This window comes from Rhinolophus ferrumequinum, chromosome 9, assembly GCF_004115265.2.
Source record: "Rhinolophus ferrumequinum isolate MPI-CBG mRhiFer1 chromosome 9, mRhiFer1_v1.p, whole genome shotgun sequence".
Classification (NCBI taxonomy): domain Eukaryota; kingdom Metazoa; phylum Chordata; class Mammalia; order Chiroptera; family Rhinolophidae; genus Rhinolophus; species Rhinolophus ferrumequinum.
The window spans coordinates 36,712,351-36,731,287 of NC_046292.1; the positions used below are offsets into that span (position 1 = coordinate 36,712,351).

General features: G+C 35.3%; 1 protein-coding gene across 2 annotated transcripts in view; it reads right to left on the reverse strand.

The window, feature by feature from the left end:
* Positions 1–18,937, reverse strand: part of EPS15 (epidermal growth factor receptor pathway substrate 15) — a 105,379-nt gene that overhangs the window by 13,289 nt on the left and 73,153 nt on the right. For both annotated transcript variants that reach the window (XM_033114557.1, XM_033114558.1), the window contains exons 16-21: positions 16,656–16,859; positions 14,729–14,845; positions 14,407–14,497; positions 12,072–12,107; positions 10,911–11,047; positions 6,714–6,783 (exon numbers count right to left, since the gene is read on the reverse strand). In XM_033114557.1, the coding sequence (XP_032970448.1) occupies positions 6,714–6,783; positions 10,911–11,047; positions 12,072–12,107; positions 14,407–14,497; positions 14,729–14,845; positions 16,656–16,859 (655 nt within the window). The remainder of the gene's footprint in view (positions 1–6,713; positions 6,784–10,910; positions 11,048–12,071; positions 12,108–14,406; positions 14,498–14,728; positions 14,846–16,655; positions 16,860–18,937) is intronic.

The window sequence follows — 18,937 nt, forward strand, 5'->3', positions numbered from 1 at the left end:
TTTCGATATTTGGTGACATTTCCTCCAAAATAAACAAAGTGAGTCTGTCACTTTAAGGAAAACAACTGACAGTATTTGTTGCAGCTGATAAAAATTCAAGCTTTCAAATAAATTAGAATATTGGGGGCCGGCCCGGTGGCTCAGGCGGTTGGAGCTCCATGCTCCTAACTCCGAAGGCTGCCGGTTCGATTCCCACATGGGCCAGTGGGCTCTCAACCACAAGGTTGCCAGTTCAATTCCTCGAGTCCCGCAAGGGATGGTGGGCTCCGCCCCCTGCAACTAAGATTGAACAAAGCACCTTGAGCTGAGCTGCCTCCTGGATGGCTCAGCTGGTTGGAGCGCAGGCTCTCAACCACAAGGTTGCCGGTTCGATTCCTCAACTCCCTCAAGGGATGGTGGGCTCTGCCCCCTGCAACTAGAAAACAGCAACTGGACCTGGAGCTGAGCTGCGCCCGACACAACTAAGACTGAAAGGATAACAACTTGAAGCTGAACGGCACCCTCCACAACTAAGATTGAAAGGACAACAACTTGACTTGGAAAAACAGGCCTGGAAGTACACACTGTTCCCCCAATAAAGTCCTGTTCCCCTTCCCCAATAAAATCTTTAAAAAAAAAAAATTAGAATATTGGAAGTTATATCTGCTTCATAAACTGAACATTACACCAATTATTAAAGTCTCTATTGAGATGAATGGTGATGTTAATAAATGTGCTTTTAAAAATATTTATAATGAAATGGGTCAACATTTGGAAGATAGGCACAAGTCAGTGAACCAGTATTTTCCAAATGATCAATGTATGTTACAAAACTCATATATGGGTAAAAGATTCATTGAACATGCAAGATAGACCAATGTATTTTAACATAACAGAGTATGAAAAGTTCATTGATATAGTTTTATACCCATATTGCAACTAACTTTGAAGAAACTAAAATTTGTTGAATTCTGGTACAGTGTCAAAGAAGAATATCCACAATTATCTGGAAAGGTTATTAAAATACTCCTCTCTTTTCCAACTACGTATCTGAGTGGGCCAGATTTTTTTCATTTCACATGTCAAGCAAACCAATATGGTGCTGCAGACTGAATGCAGAAGTAGACATAAGGAGCTAGCTGTCTTCTGTTAAGCCAGACATTTAAAGAGCTTTACAAAAAAATATAAACAATGCTGCTTTTCTCACAATTTTTTTTTTGGTTTGAAGTTTTCTTTAAAAACAAAATGTTATTTATGTTCACATGTAATGGGTTTATTATTGTTTTTAAATGAATTTTAAAATTTAAAATTTTTCAGTTTTAATTTTGAATGTGGTAAATACTGTCAGATATGACTGATATACACAAAAGCTATTTAAGGGCCCTTATTAACTTTTAAAAGTGTAAAGGGGTCCTGAGACCAAAAAGTTGCTGTACCTGATGATCTCCAAAGTCACTGCTTTTGGTTGCTTCAAATCACCGCTTCTTTCCTAATTATTATTACTTTTGTTGTTGTTGGAATAAGAGCCCAGTAAGGTGAAATCTGCAGCTATCTCCCTCAACCCCAAAGAGTCCTTTCATGGAAAAAACCCACATGGTATCTCAATAGATTCAGGAAAAGCATTTGACAACATTCAACATCCTTTCACGATAAAAACACTGACCAAACTAGGAAAAGAAGGAAACTAAAATAATAAAGGTCATAAATGAAAAGCCAACACAAAAATCATAATCAGTGGTGAGGGAATGAACGCTTTTTCTCTAAAATCAGGATACCCACTCTCCAAAACAAGGAAGCCCACTTTTATCACTTTTATTCAACACACAAGTCCTAGCCAGAGCAATTAGGCAAGGGGAAAAAAAAATTATCTTTGTTTGTAGATGACATGACCTTACATGTAGGAAATCCTAAAGATTCCACACACTCAAAAAAACCTGTTTAGATCCAATGAATTCAGCAAAGTAGTAGGATATAAAATCAATATACAAAAACCAGCAAGATTCGGGCCGGCCCGGTGGCTCAGGCGGTTAGAGCTCCATGCTCCTAACTCCGAAGGCTGCCAGTTCAATTCCCACATGGGCCAGTGGGCTCTCAACCACAAGGTTACCAGTTCGATTCCTGGAGTCCTGCAAGGGATGGTGGGCTGCGCCCCTGCAACTAGCAACAGCAACTGGACCCGGAGCTGAGCTGCGTCCTCCACAACTAAGACTGAAAGGACAACAACTTGAAGCTGAACGGCACCCTCCACAACTAAGATTGAAAGGACAACAACTCGACTTGGAAAAAAGTCCTGGAAGTACACAGTGTTACCCAATAAAGTCCTGTTCCTCTTCCCCAATAAAATCTTTAAAAAAAAAAACAAAAACCAGCAAGATTCTATATACTAACAATGAACAATCTGAAAACGAAATTGAGAAAACAATTTCATTTACAGTAGCATCAAAAACAATAAAATATTTAGGAATTAACTAAGGAGGGCTTGTACACTGACAACTATAAAACATTCTGTAAGTAAATAAGATACAAATAAATGGAAAGACAGTTCATGTTCATGGATTGGAAGACTTAGTATTGTTGAGATGTTAATACTATCCAAAGCAATCTACAGATTCAATGCAATCCCTATCAAAATTCCAAAGACATTTTTTTGCACAAATAGAAAATTCATTCTAAAATTCATATAGAATCTCAAGGGACCAAAATAGCCAAAAGAATCTTGCAAAAGAATGACAAAGTTACAGGTCTCCAACTTACTGATTTCAAAACTTATTACAAAGCTACATTAATCGAAACAGTGTGGTATTTAGACCACTGTACAGAATAAAGCGCCCAGAAATAAACCCTTGTATATACAGTCAAATTATTTTCTACAAGGATGCCAAACCACTCAATGGGGAAAGGACAAGTCCTTTCAACAGATGATGTTGGGAAAACTGGATAGCTACATGAAAAAGAATGAAGTTGGACCCTTAACCTTACAACATATCGAAAAATTAACTGGTGGGAATATAAAATGGTATAGCTACTATGGAAAACAGTGTGGTGGTTTCTCAAAAAATGAAAAATAGAATTACCACATTGATCCAGCAATTCCACTTGTTGTTATATACACAAAAGAACTGAAACCAGGGACTTGAACAGATATTTGTATACTAATACGAATAGCAGCATTATTTACAATAGCCAAAATGTGGAAGCAACTCAAGTGTCTACTGACAGATGCGTGGATAAAAAAAAAATGTGGTGTAGACAAACAATAAAATATTATTTAGTCTTAAAAAGGAAATTCTGATATACGCTATAATATGGATGAACCTTGAGATCATTATGCTAAGCAAAATAAGCCAGTCACAAAAAGATAAATACTACTGTGTTTCCCCGAAAATAAAGCCTAGCCGGACGATCAGCTCTAATGCGTCTTTTGGAGCAAAAATTAATATAAGACCCGGTATCATATCATATCATATCATACCCAGACTTAATTTTTGCTCCAAAAGACGCATTAGAGCTGATTGTCCGGCTAGGTCTTATTTTCGGGGAAACATGGTATATGACTCCACTTATATGAGGTACCCAGAACAGTCAAATTCATAAATACAAAAAGTAAATGGTAGCTGACGGGGCTTAGTAGGAGGAGGTAATGAGGAATTCTTGTTTACTGAGTACAGAGTTCCAGTTTTGGAAGATGAAAAAAGTTCTGGAGATGGATGTGATGGTTGCACAATAATGTGAATATACTTAATACCACTGAACTGTATACTTAAAATGGTAAATTTTATGTTATGTATATTTTGTCACAATACTAAAAAACCCACTTATCAGAATAAAATAAGCAATACCTCCCCCCCCAACACCCCCAAAGATTTTCATCCACTGGGCTCTTATCATGCTCTATGAGGAGAATAATTGATTCATCCATTCATTCAGTAATATTATGTGCCCAGGCATGGTGTAAGGTTCTTGGGATACATCAGTGAATACAAAGATCCAAGTTCCTGTGGAACTTAAAATCTAGTGGGAAGAAGAGGAGACAGATAAAAAACAAAGTAATTTATACAGTATGCTGGAAAGTAATCAGCCATAATGAAAGAAGGAAGAGTAGAGAACAGTAAGAGGGGAGTGCTGGTACTTGTAAATGTTAAACAGGGTGGCCAGAATAAGCCTCACTGAGAACGCGACATTTTGGCAAAGGTTTGTTAGGGGTAAGGTAGGTCATCATGTGGATATCTGGAGAAAGGTCATCCCAGGAACAGGGACCAGTTAAGGGCCAAGGGTCTACGGAACACTAGCCTGTGTTTGAGCAACAGCACAGAAGCCAGTGTGGCTGGAACAGGATGAGTAAAGGGAATAACGATTAAGAGATATTATTAGAAAGGTATAGGCCATTGTCAGGCTTTTATTGGATGTAATTTGAAAGTAAAGACAGTAAGATTTCCTGACACACTAGGGAGAGAGTAAGGGAAAGAAGAACCAAGGATGATTCTAAGGTTTTAGCTCTCAGGAATGTTACAGATGAAATTACCATGAATTAAGTAAGATAGGGAACGCTTTAAGAGAAGCAGGTTTTGGAAGGAAGATTAGGTGTTCGGTGTTATTAGACATATTGTGTTAGATGTATCTCTCAGATATTTAAGTGGCGATGTCAATAGTAGCTGGATACATGAGTCTAGAGTTCAGGTAAAAAGATGTGGCTAGAGATATAAATCAGCATATAGATAATATGTGAATCCATGAACTAGATGAAATCCCCAAGGTAGAACAGATAGAGAAGAAAAGAGGTCCGAAATCTAGGACCTGGAGCAACACAACATAAAGAAGTTGGTGAAAAGAGGAAGAATCAGCAAAGGAGACAGAAGGAATGACCAAAGAGGTCAGTGGAAAGCCAGAGACCTCAGATGGACCGAGAATGTGGGTCCATCTATGACCACTTCTTTAACCTTTTGAAATGGCTTTATGTGGGAGAATTAAATGAGACCACGTATGGAAAAATGGCTAGCACCTGGAGTGCTGGAACTATGTAAGTATGCAATAAATGGTATCATTATTATGATGATTAACAATAAATCTTAGGCCCCTCCCCGGCTACTATAGTCACAGGAAATGAACTGGAATTGAAAGAGAAGACCAACATAAGGCAATAGAAATCTTCTACAGGAAGACTGCAATCTACCACTTTGGACTTAACCTGACTATTCTTCTATAAATAAGCTTTATCAAAATGTCTGTTTTTCCTTGAACTGCCCCGTATGTCCTACCTACATTCCTTGCTCATGTTACTCCCTTTGCTTTACATACTCTCTTTCCATAACTTATTAAAAACTCTAGCCCACACTGTCAAGGCATACCACAAAAGCCACCTTCTGCTTTAAAATCATTTATGATTTACCCTAAATGGCGGTGATCTCCCCTTTCCTTTAAACTTTTGTCATTTTAATATACTCTCATGGTAACATTCCTTAGGGTGTGCAATCGAGAGTTAATTAAAAATGTATTAACCTTTCATTTTATTTTCCTAGGTTATCCATTCTAACCATAAAATATTCCTAGCAATGTATAATTCATCAGTTCAATAATGAGAGTCTAAAAAAGCACATGTATTTTTAAAAGATACAATTTAACCACTGTTACTACAATAAGCCTTTTAGAAATCTTATTTGCTGTCATTCTAAATTTAAATCAACACCTGGCACTACATTAAATCTTGTTTTCTACGTATCTGCTTTTTACATTCCTCCTCCCTTCTACTCATGTTGGAAGTTAATTTTCAACCTGAAAATAAATAATGCACACTGCTAAATCTCATCTTGTTATAATTTGTACAATACAAGAAATCCAAATTGTGAAGGCATTCCTACTGATCTTTCTCTATGCCTATAATCCTCAATTTGTCACAATCAACAAATTTGTGTACTGAATAACTCACCTTATTTTCATCTGGAAAAATAAGGCGTCCCATTTTCAGCATGATACTGAAGTATTTACTTGTTTGAGTCCATTTCCCTATAATTCCCTGCTCTCCTACATAATAACTGGTCTGTTTGTTTAATTTTTAAAATGAATAGTGAGAAAGAAGCAGTTACTTAGTTAAAAAAGCTTTTAGACTCTGTCAGAATTAGGCTTGAATCCTAGTTTCACCTGGTTCAAATCTAGTAAACTGTATAATCTTGATTAACTTAATTAATGTTCTGGTCCTCAGTTTCCTGATCTTGATAATGAGACTATTACTTAAAAGGTTATTTAAAAGATAAATGGAAAATAAAGCATGAAAACTGGATGCTAGAATAACATTTAACTTTCCTCTGTATTATTAACAGAATCCATCTACTATTAGTAAAGCTATTATTATCATTCCTATTGAAAGCCACTAACTTTTAAATTTAGGCCAACATCCATAGCCAATGCTGACTTTGAAACTGCCAAGCAACACTGTTTTTATAAAGGAAACAAAATTATTAGTTTACTGACATTGGCTAGAGTACATATCTTTGTAATATTTTAACATGAACAATAAATGAGATAATGACTAATAAGAAAAGTAGAAAGTGATACAGAAACACTTGTCATTATTATTGGTAGACTACAATTGGCTAGAACTATGCAATAATTTTAAAGCCATACATAAGTAAATAGGACAAACACGTTTGGAGACCAAACAAACAAACAAATAAATAAGTAAAGCTTAAAGAAAAAGGTAATGTTTACTGTTCAAAGAAATTGATAGATTATTTCCTTACCCGCATCACTAGCTGCAACAACAACTGTTCCACCAGGAGCAAATGGATCATTGTGCGTCAATGTTTCTACCTAAACAAAATACACAAAACCATGATTGAGAGGCAGCAATTCATAGTTGAAACCTAACTGCCATATCCAAGAAAATATTCTTTACAGACTCTAAATTCATTAAGGAACACAAGGCATTAGGAACAAATGTTATCCCCTCCTGATTTGTAATCTTACTAAATTGAAATGGTACATATCATTTCTAACCTTTTATTGTGAAATATAACATTCATTCATCAAAGTGTATGAAACACATGTACAGTTTAACAAATAAGTGTCAAGTGAACACATGTTATCACCTCCCAAGAAACTGCCAGCACCTCAGAAGTCTTCAGGCGCTCCTCTCCAATCACAATCCCATCGCTCCTCTGTAGAGGTAACTATTATCTTGACTTTGGTGGCATTCTTTTCTTTCCTTCATAATTTTGCTACTTGTATAGATGCACACTATTTTAACTTTCTTTTTTGAAATAACTTTAGATTTCTAGAACAGTTGTAAAGATAGTACAGAGTTGCCATATATGCTTCACCCAGCTTCCTCTAACGTTAATATTTCATATAATCATAGTACAGCTATTAAAACTAAGGAATTTTTACTGGTACAAAAATATCCAGCATACTATTCTAACTCATAAATAACCTAGTACTTCAGAAAATGCTAGATTTCCATTTTCTAATTGTTATCTAAAAATAATTTTAGCATTCTTCCCCTTGGAGGAAACATGTGCTTGTGAATGGGGGGGCCGGGGAAGATAGATATAGATATACAGTTTTCTGCTGAAAAGATCCTCTTACTTTCAAATAAGCCATGTAAAAATCTGGATCAAGTGGCAAGGGTGAGTGGCTACAAAGAGTAAGGACTTTACCAGAAGCCAGAGATTCCTGCTATTGAACTGTCTTCCTACTTTAGTTTTTAATCATAGTTAAACAAATTGTATATTTAGGAAGACAATTGAACTTTCTCTTTCTGGTATCAAGCTCTTTTTAAGAGGCCAGCCGAAAGCTGAGGTTTGGCAGACAAGGGAAAGGGGTGTGAAAGGAGTTTTGGAATATTTATCTCCTACTCTGACTCATGGCTACCAATGGCATCGATGTCATCTATTTCTAATCATCAAGAGATTAGATATTGTAAATGAATGTCAAAGGATAACGCTGCACTCAATTTATAAATTTCCAAGAGAAACAAATGTATTTGAAAAGAGAAAAGTAATGCTAACTGGGACTTAAAGAAATAATTAATACTAATGAAGTTTTTGGAACTGAAAATGATAGTACTTATTATAACTGATGCCAATGATATTACAAAACTCGCTCACTAGCTTATACCCTAATTTTATCTGCTGAATGAGTAAACAGCAATCAAAGAAAAAAGTTAAGCTGGTCTGTAGAGCAAAGTAACTTCCCATGGTTCCTAATAGTGAAAATACCAGTGTGAGAGAAAGTCACTGACATGATAATGTAAGTCAACAACTTTTATTGCTTCTTCTCTTGACTTTGAGGGAAGGAAAAACTAACAGGTCTGGTTTTTAATAACAGCTTGCAAGTTTTATGTACCATTATAAAGAAAAATACAAAAAGCATGCCTATTCCTTCATCGTACACTGTGCATCTCCCTCAAAGGTCCCTGGGAGAGGAAGGGGAACAAGATGGAGTGTGCAGCCCATGATGGAATCAGTGGCCACAAAACTCTCTTAACGTTCAATTATGACCAGTCTGATAATTAGGCAATTTAGTACACAAAGGCAATATTTGTAACTAAAATTCAGATGGTATGATTTTATAAAATTAATGTTCCAAAAGCCTCCTACAAGGTCACCTAACAAACCATCGAAATTCTCTCTTCTCCATCAGTCCCCCTTTGACAGAATGACTTAGCACCTACACAGTGCTATCCACGAGCTCAGAAAGCAGGGAATGGTAGTTGTTTTTGTTTTTTAAAATTACGTCCCTTTGAAAGCAGAAACCAGCCTTGAGGGAACAGGACTTTCAGGGAGAGATTCATGTCTGGAGGCATAATCAGAAGGCTGTTTTAAAAAATAAAGGAAGATCACAAAAATGTGGGGTTTTGGAGCTAGCGAGATATAAGTTTAACCTTAGACTATCGCGATAAGGACCTTAGATTTTGGTCAGATAGACCAGGTTTGAATTCTGTTCTATCTAACCAGGGTTTGAATTCAGTTCTGTCATTTACTAACTTACTACCACTTAACCTCTCTAAGACTCATATACTTTATCTTAAAAATGAGGATAACAATATGAGTCTCATAGGATTATAGTGAAGATTAAATAAGGTAACACATGAAAAGAACTTAGCACCATGCCTGGCACATAGAAGAGATTAGATAAATATAGATATTACTGTATTGCCAATTTGTTTTTATGTTTTGTTTTTCATGGAGAAATTAAGAGCTGTCAGCAAGGTCAAGATGCTTTTGAAAACTGGTTAGAAAAGAGAAAAAGGAAATAGAACTAATGGCAGAAAATTTTCAACAGGGTAGAGGAACAAGAGAAACTTTTATTTTTAAATTAGAAAGAACTACTTTGGCTTTCTTGCTTTTTAAATGATACAAGTGAAGAATGAAAGGGTAGAATAAGGTGAGAGGAAAAGAATTCAGGTTGCAGCCAATTTAAAAAGAATTTGGCAAACAGGTCCACACTGCAAACTAAGGTTGTAGGAAAACATAGTATCCAGTAGCCTGTGGAAACCACAAATATTCAGTTACGGAGGCATTTGCTCAGTTTTACATCAATGGAAAATACCAGCTATTGGCCAAGGAGCTCTTTACCAAATACAGTAAGGAGGCAATTCGAGAATACAAAAATCTACCGTCTTTAAAAGAATCAATTACTCTTATAAGGAAGTCTCCTTTATCGAAGAACATTAAAAAACAGAATTTTTGCTTCAAATGTCTGTTACTCAACTGACCTTTTCTGGATCTGGTTTACTTGTAGACATGAAAATCCTGCCTTAAAAAATAAGCCTCCAAGGGGGCTGCCGGTTAGCTTAGTGGGTTAGAGCGCAGTGCTCTTAACAACAAGGTTTCTGGTTCAATCCCCACATAGGCCAGTGTGAGCTGCGCTCTCCACAACTAGATTGAAACAACTACTTGACTTAGAGCTGATGGGTCCTGGAAAAAACCCACTTAAATAAATAAAGTTAAAAAAAAACCCACAAAAACCTCCAAATAAAAATCGGGGGGGGGGGGGGAACCTCGAAAATTACTCATAATTACTGAAATTGCGTGACAGATACATGAAAGTTTGTTAAAGTATTTAATTATATTACTCTACTTTGAACATGTTTAAATATCCATGATATAAATATTTTATTTTTAAAGCCTCCAGATGATAAAGAACTTAGCCATATGACCTTGGTTACGTTAAATTAATTTTCTCCAAGTCCCAATGTCCTTATTGTTGAAACAGAAAACCAACCCCTACTTCGCAAGGTTGATGTGAAGATCAGGAACAATGTACAGCACACAGAAGTACCTGATTACAGTATGAGGTTATTAAATAACGATTGTACTATGTATGTCCTCAATAGAATCTTGACACTTAGTGGGAATTTGTACTTCTTTTATAAGATTAACATTCCAAATGTGTCTATAAAATAACAAATGACTTTAGTTTTCTAAAACATCAATGCTGTTATTTTAAATTGAATTTCATACCAAACATTTCTGAAAAGCTTTACTTAAAACTGGTGAATGGATATCTAATCATTTATTTTTAATATCCCCAGTGGGATAATATTTGGTCCTTTGAAGGGTGGAGTTTTGGATGACATTAAGTTATTCTAGTTAATTCCAGTGGGTGTCAAGCTGTGAACTACTACTCTGAATCAAAAATTAGATGGATTGAGTGAGACTGAAAAATATATATATATTTTTTTTTTCTTCTTTTTTTCTTTTTTCTTTTTAAGGAGGGTGCAGCTCACAGTGGCCCATGCGGGGATCGAAACAGCAACTTTGGTGTTATTAGCACCATGCTCTAACCAACTGAGATAACCGGCTACCCCGAGACTAAAAATTTTTTATGGCCCATCAGAAGTAATCTAAAAGAGGATTCTTTCATCACTGTATATTTCAAGGAACTCGCTTACAATACTTATTACCCATTTGACTGTTTTTAACCCTCCCACTTACCGATGTATTACTGCTATTGCTGGCTACATTGAAAGGGTCAGTACTTGAAGTGACAAAAGGATCAGTAGAAGATTGCTTGAAGAAACAGTCAGATGCAAATGGATCTGAACCTTTGAAAGGATCACCTCCAAAAGGATCTAAGAAAATACAGCACAAATATGAGACTCAAAAACTATTATACTGAGTTTCCTGTCACCTGAAGGCACAACAATTGCCGTAATAAAAAGACATTTTGAACTCCTGCAGAATCTAAGTTAGGTACTTTGCATTATGACTATGGATCATAAAAAAAGTACAGACAGTTCCATGTAGTTACACAGTTTTAATTAACAATTCTTTTCTACTTGTTCATCACTCACCCAAAGCATATCAATAATTCCAACACTTGCTACACAAATGTTTCCTGTATGCTAGGCTTAAATAATTCTACTAAACTGGTGATTATAATTTTGAGGGTGGGGTGAAGAGGGGATCACAGATTCCTTTCTGGTTTTAATAAAAGATAAGTGTCTTTCACATAATAAACTTATTTCTTAAAATTAGCATATAATTTCAAGGGATCTCATTCTATGCTATCATAACTAAAGAAACAACAAAAATTTCTAAATGCATTTTTCTCTCTGAGCCCAAGTGTAATAGCCAATAGTCTGGAACAGGTTTGGAAAGCATTAACTAAATGAAACACAAGATTTGCTTTATTCTTATGCAAAAACCCCAAGAAAGAGTATCTTTAAAAGTCTGACGTTTAGTAATTCTTAAAGATGTTCCCTTTTCCCCCATTCATTGGAATAGGCTATAATTTTGGGAAAACACAAGTTCTAAACCCTGTAGTACGTAGCTCATTATACTCATCTAATCTTCAGCTAATAAGGAGAAATCAGTGTAAATATTATTAAAAGCATCAAAGTATAAGCACTAATTTTTTAAAAAGTGAAGCTAACAGTGTTCAAGCAAATTCACAAGAATCTACCACTTTCTCTCTGAAAATGCCAGGCACATACAACATCTTAGTGGGGCCTTAGATCAGTTTCAAAACTAAATAAAAAGGAAGTCCATTTCCTATAACTACCCAGCTGTGATCTCTCATTCTTAAATAGAACACAAGCTTATAATTAAGCAGAATCACATATAAGCTAAGATGGACCCCAATAATATACTGACCAATTTTCCCAAAAGGATCGTCCTTGAAAGGATCACCTGTGATGAAACAAATAAGGACAAATCAAAATAATATTTACTGTTGTGACACCATTACTTAAAGGGTAACTTTAAAACAATAGCAACGTTTCTTAAAGCAAAGTTTGTTTCATTAACTCTACCTCAAAGTAGATAAAAACACTGACTGTCAACCACCTTTAGCAAATATTTAAAATAATAAAGAGTAAAGGCAGAACTTCAACACATCTCATAAAAGAATTTGAATTAGAGCTAACTATACTTATCTCTTGATCATAGCAAGAATTTTACTAACAAAGTCTCTGCTCTTCACAACAGTACAGGATAGGTATTACCATCACCGTTTCAGAAACAGAGACACAAAGCTTCACTGAAGTAAAAAACAATTCTTATAGAATTGGAGAGTCCAGAAATAAATAAACCCTGTCATTTATGGTCATTTGATTTTTGACAAAAGTGCCAAGACAATTCAATGGAGGAAGAACAGTCTTCAACAAATGGTGCTGAGACAACTGGATATCTACATGCAAAAGAATAAAGCTGGATCTTTATCTCACACCATATACTGAAATTAATTCAAAATGGATCAAAGACTTAAATGTAACAACTAAAACTATAAAATTCTTAGAAGAAAACATAAGTGTGAATCTTCATGACTTTGGATCTTAGATATGACATCAAAAGCATAAGTGACAAAAGAAAAAATGGATGAATTGGACTTCAAAATGAAGACAACATAGAATACAAGAAAATATTTGCAAATCATATATATGATTAAAGGACTTATATTCAGAATATGTAAAGAACTCTTACAACAATAAAAAGACAAACAACCTAATTAAAAAATGGACAAATGATTTGAATAAACATTTCTCCAAAGAAGATACACGAATGGCCAATGAGCATAGGGAAAGATGATCAACAGTGTTAGTCATTAAGGAAATAAAAAAAATTCAAACCCACAATGATATAGCACTTTACACCAACTAGGATTGCTATATAATCAAAAGGATAGATAATAATGAGTGTTGGCGAGGATACAGAAAAATTACAACCCATATGCATCACTGGGGAGAATGTAAAATGGTGCAGACACTTTGGAAAACAGTCTGGCAGTTCCTGAAACAATTGAACATAGAATTAGGGTATGATCTGATATATACCCAGGAGAAATAAAAACATATCCACACAAAAACTTGTATATAAATGTTCATAGCAGCATTACTCATAATAGTGAATAAAGTGGAAACAACTCAAAAGTCCATAAACCAATGAATAAGTAAAATGTGGTATATCCATCTGATGGAATATTACCCCGTTAATATAAAGGAATGAAGCACCAAAACAAACTACAACATGAGCGAACCTTAAAAATATTACACTAAATGAAAGAAGCCAGACATAAAAGAACACATATTGCATAATTACATAAACATGCAAATCTACACAGACACAAAGTAGATTAGTGGCTGCTTAGAGCTGGGGTTAGGGGAATGGGAACTGACTTCTAATGGGTACAGATGGGGTTGTTTTATGGGGTGATAAAAAAAAAATGTTCCAAAATTAGATTTTGGCGATGATTATACAACTCTGTGAATACAATAAAACCATTTAATTATATACTTTAAAGGTTCAATTTATGTACTTTTCTACACTTTATATAGCTCAATAAAAGTGTTCTGATATCTAAGCTCATTTCTGCCATTAAACACTTTTTAAAAGTGTTCTAATATCTGAGCTCATTTCTGCCATGACTCTAAGCAAGTTATTCTGTCTATGTGCCTCAGTTTCCCACCTTTAAAACTGATATAAACTGACATACCCGTTTCACAGGTGATTTTAGAAATAAATAAAACGCAAAAAGAGCTTTGACACAAGTGATATTTAGCAGAGTTTACACTTACATGACATATCTTAGTTTATTAAATTTATGTTTCTTCGATAAGATTGGAGACATCTTCAGGGAGGGACCAGTCTACTAACTACTACTATAGCTTCCACTCTTTTAAAGCATGGTGTTGGCACTTCCAGTAAATAGGGCACTCTGGTTAAGCCCCGTCTCCTCTCTTCCTTTCGGTCCTTATTATGAAGAAGAAACGTACTCTTTATCAGGGGATCCTAAGTAATAATCAAAGGCTTAGTCCCAGGATTTAGTTGCCTGAAGAGAACAAATACTAAAATCTGAGCACATAAAACTTTACTCTCTACTTTACTTTTATTATGACAAGTAGGCTTACAAAACTGAAGCCCTAATTCTTATATAGTTGATGTATTAAAAAGCCTTTTCGGTAAATCTATAATATAAAAATAGAGTACTTACTGCCAACAAAAGGATCAGACTGGAAAAAATCCAAATTTGTATCTGCAACTGGATCTGTCAGTGAACTTGATTCTACAGTAAATGGATCTTCCTGAAAATAATTTTAAATAAGAAATTTTTTTTTTTTAGGAACCAAAGCTTACATTTTAAAATAACATTTTAAAATAACATGCGCTGAAAAACCAACTGATGGTAATATAACAAATATTTCTGTGGTCAAAGAGTTCACTTAACACATTTTTCTCTTTCCTCAGCCTAAAATAGTGTATAACCCATCTTGGGAAACCAGTGATAAGAACATTACATATGAAATTATTTTTACCTCTTTTGAATGTCTGTCATTGTTAAATTCAGGACGAAGTTTTTCATTAACAGCTGCAGTCACCACTTCGTTTTCATCAGTCACACCAGTAGGCAGCACTTCAGGACTACTTCTTGCCTACAAAATATTAATGCTACATGGACTAACAAAGATATTTTCTACTTGGCAGAGGACACTGTCAAAGAATAACCAAAACTTACTAGAAAATAAAAAAAGACAAGCAGACCATATTTAGCGAACAATTTCTCCTCTAATCTTTCTTGGGAAAATGGTACTAGCACGTGTCCAGAAAACGTCAGGTCTTCCTTAACCACTTCCCTTTAGTCACCCCTCAGTTAGACTCCAAGTTTTACTGAGTCTACTTCCTACCTCTTTCTCAAATCCTTCCCTTCTTTTCCATCCTGTCACTATCACCCATTACAGTATTATCATTTCTGGTCCAGATTACTATAGTAATCTTCCAACTTTCCTGTCTGTAATGTATGCCCTTCCAATCTATCTACCTTAGTCAAAGTAACAGATCTAAAATGTTAATCTGATCTTGACCCTTCTGGTTAAGAGTTCTTCAATGACTTCCCATTGTTTTCTGGATTTACACCAGTAGATTAGTAAGGCTTCAGAAGCGGCAGGGGAAATCTCCATTTCATACCACCCTATGTCTTTGAAGGATAACCTAGTAATTGTACCTTTTGTGCTTAAAAAAATATTCTATAACGTGTCCAAGACTAAATAAAATCAAGTCTGTTAATTTTACATCCTTAATATCTCTCAAATTTGTATTCTTCTAATCATCCATCCCTCTTGTTATTGCTTAAGTTTAGGTTAAAACAACTCTCACCCAGACCATTCCAATAGTCTCTTAACATATCTCTGTGTGTCCAGTACCACTGTCCAATCCATTCTCCACATTTTCTAAAAGGTAAACTTAATCGTGTCACTTCTTGCTTGAAATTCTCCAATGCCTATCACTGTAGTATGATAATTTCCCCAGTGCTTCAAGATGAATCCCAATTTTTTACTCTGTGGTCTTTTCTGACCTAAAAGTGGTCATTTTTATCCAGGTACACATCACAATCACCCAGGGATTTTGTTTATAAAATATATATACCTGGTTCCATCCCAGAAACTCTAGTTCAACAATTTGGAGTGGTGCTCAGGCACCTATATGTTGATCAAGTGACAGAGATAATGCAGGTCCCACTAGGAGAGTGCCTCATCCCCTACCAACGTTCTCCCCACCATCAGAAGATCTCCTCTGAAAACGTCCTACAACCCTGTGTAGCATGTTCTCTCCCATCTCATACCAACGCTAACGCTGTTGTCTCTGCTAGGAGTGTACCATCTTCTGCTTTGCTTGACCCCTTCTCACTATGAGTCACTTGTGAAGCTTTCCCTACATCATTTCTCTGAGCCCCCTCCAAGCTGTCCTGCCAGAACATCCCATGCTTCCTTTGTCACAGCCCTTTCACACAGCGTCACACTACTAGACTGTATGCTGCCTGAAGGCAGGGTTCTTTTGGCTTTAGTCTCTGTAACTCTCACACACAACACAGCAGCACTCTGACACAGAGTTGATGCTCTCTAAATAACTGCTAAATAAATGTCCTCAGCATTATGAAACAAAGACTCCCTTTCACCTTTGCTTGAGAGTATATAAAAACTGTTTTAAAAAGTTATTATCTACAAAACTACTGTTTCGAAAACATGCTCTGTAACAAACAGATTGGTTAAAATTACATTTTTACATAGTAACTGTTAGAATTGTTGGATCAGTACCCATTCTCTGCCTCTGAAAAAAACAACACCTCAATTGTCCTCAGATGAGGCAGGAAATGTATTTATATTAGGTCTGATGTCAAGAAAACTTTGATCTAAATCAATTTTTTTCTGAAGTTGATTATGAAGGTTATGGATCTATTAGACTCACTGGAGACTCCTGATGTATGGGCTCGGACTCAAGGTTGCTCTGGCCTTCAGCGTTCTCATTCAGGTTGGCTGTTTCACTGCTGCTGGTGCTCAGGCTACAATAATCTGTAGCTCCATTTACAAGAATGCTGTGTGGGCTACTGCACCAATTTAATTGATTATTATGGTTTTCCAGCTCTTTCATTTCCATCAGTTTCATTTGCATCTGTCAACACAAAGTAGAAGTACAAAACAGAACTTATTACTACAAAGACATGCAACATAAAACTGGCTATACCCTTGGAGTTGGTCACGGATAAATCTGCTTCCATAAGGAGAATACTCTGGGAAGGAAGCCTAACTTAAAGATTTCAGTAATCCATTCAAGTAAGTTCTCCTCTTGAGATTCTAGAACATACAGGTTTGCTTTTGTACATCTTTTTCAAGTTCCAAGAATTTTGACTCAAATATCTGTATACTGGTCGTCCTGTAGGGTATAGAAGGCTCAGGGTATTGGGGAAAAGATAGCAAAGTGACAGAGCAAGAGAAGATTTTGCAGTGAAGCTTTAGAAGAGATAAAGGAAGTTGAGGGAGAGTACACAAGGATTTGGAGTCATCCATACTCCTACTGGGAAGGCAAAGAGTGAAGACACAGGTAAAATGAGCTCTGGCATTTTCTACTAATGGGCTAGAGCCCTAGGAAGTAGTCTCTAAATTTAAGCTTGCCAAATATGCTAAATAAAAGGCACTCAAAGTCTTTCTGATCCCAATATCCAAGTGACTTTATACTCTTGGGACAATAGTGGGGCACAGACGATAGTATTCAATAAAATTTTAATATATATGTAAAAAAATGTTGGGGCTCAGGGGAAGGAAAAAAGTGCTTAGTTATACTAACATCTATAACAAAGAAAAACAAATCTACAAATATCTCAAAGAAACTGAGAAAGTAGAATAAAAAAATGTTTCTAATGAAAAGGAATACTCCCATTTTTCATAAATTATACATATTTTAAATGACAATGGAATTCTCTTTATTTGTTAGCATGCTGTGCTTTTGGTTTTTAGCAAACATAAAAAATACTTACTGACATTTCATAAATTAAGACTGTATTCACCTAATCTTATTTTCCCCATAAGGTTTTTTCCCCCTTTTAAGACTTTAAGACTGAACTCTATTTTTCTTAAGAAAATTTTTTCGGTTACAGTTGACATACAATATTATATTAGTTTCAGGTATACAACTTAGTGATTAGACATTTACATAACTTAGAAAATGATTACCCCAATAAGTCTAGCACCCAGATCCCCGTAAGGTTTTTAAGTTGCTCAATTTGGAACCTGTAATTTTGCACAGATATTTTCAGGATCATAACCTGGGAAAGAACACTATATTGGATTGGGAGACAGATGTAAATCTAGCTCTGTCATCTTCTAATTAGGTGATCATCGTCAGAATAACCTCTTCAAGCCTCTATTTAATTCAAAAGGGAGTAATTATCACCTGTTACGCAAAGCAAAAGATATATTTGAAAGAACTCTGTAAAATGTAGAGGACTATATAAACGATGGACAATGTGTGGATAGGTACCTGGCACACCGAATTTCCCATTCCTATAAGCCTCTAATTATGTTTTCCTCTGTTCCTTCCCCACTAATTCACCCCATTTTTAAAAAGTTAAAGACCTTGAACTCTTTGAGGGTAGAGACCACAACTTTTGTTACCAACTTTGTATCTCTAACTAACATCTAGCACAATGATGCACACTGTAAGTGCTTAATATATGTTCACTTAATGAACACAAGTATTGTGCTTAAAGTTTTAAACCGTGGACATCAGAAAGCATATATATATATATGCTTATATATATAGATAAAGCATATATAGATATATATATATCTACCAAACTTCCTTGTATTTAGAATTTAAACAATCCAAAAATACTACACATTTGTAACACAGCGTATGTCTTGTATATTCCTAGTGTGATAGAACAAAGACTTACAAACCTTTTTTTTTTTACTTTAAGCCATAGAAAGAAATAGATTTTACATCCTAACTCAGTAAATATGTATGTATATATCTGGATATGTCTCTCTGTGAATAGATGTATACATAAACATAAATACACACACGTAAAACACAGACACATACACAATCATATATAGTTTATATATGACTTTATACACACATACATATGCACATACAGTGGTGAAACAGTTTTCATGAAGTGATACTTATCCTTACTACATGTAATGCACTCTGATGTTTCCTATTCTCTCGTTTCTTTTTTTTTAAAATTT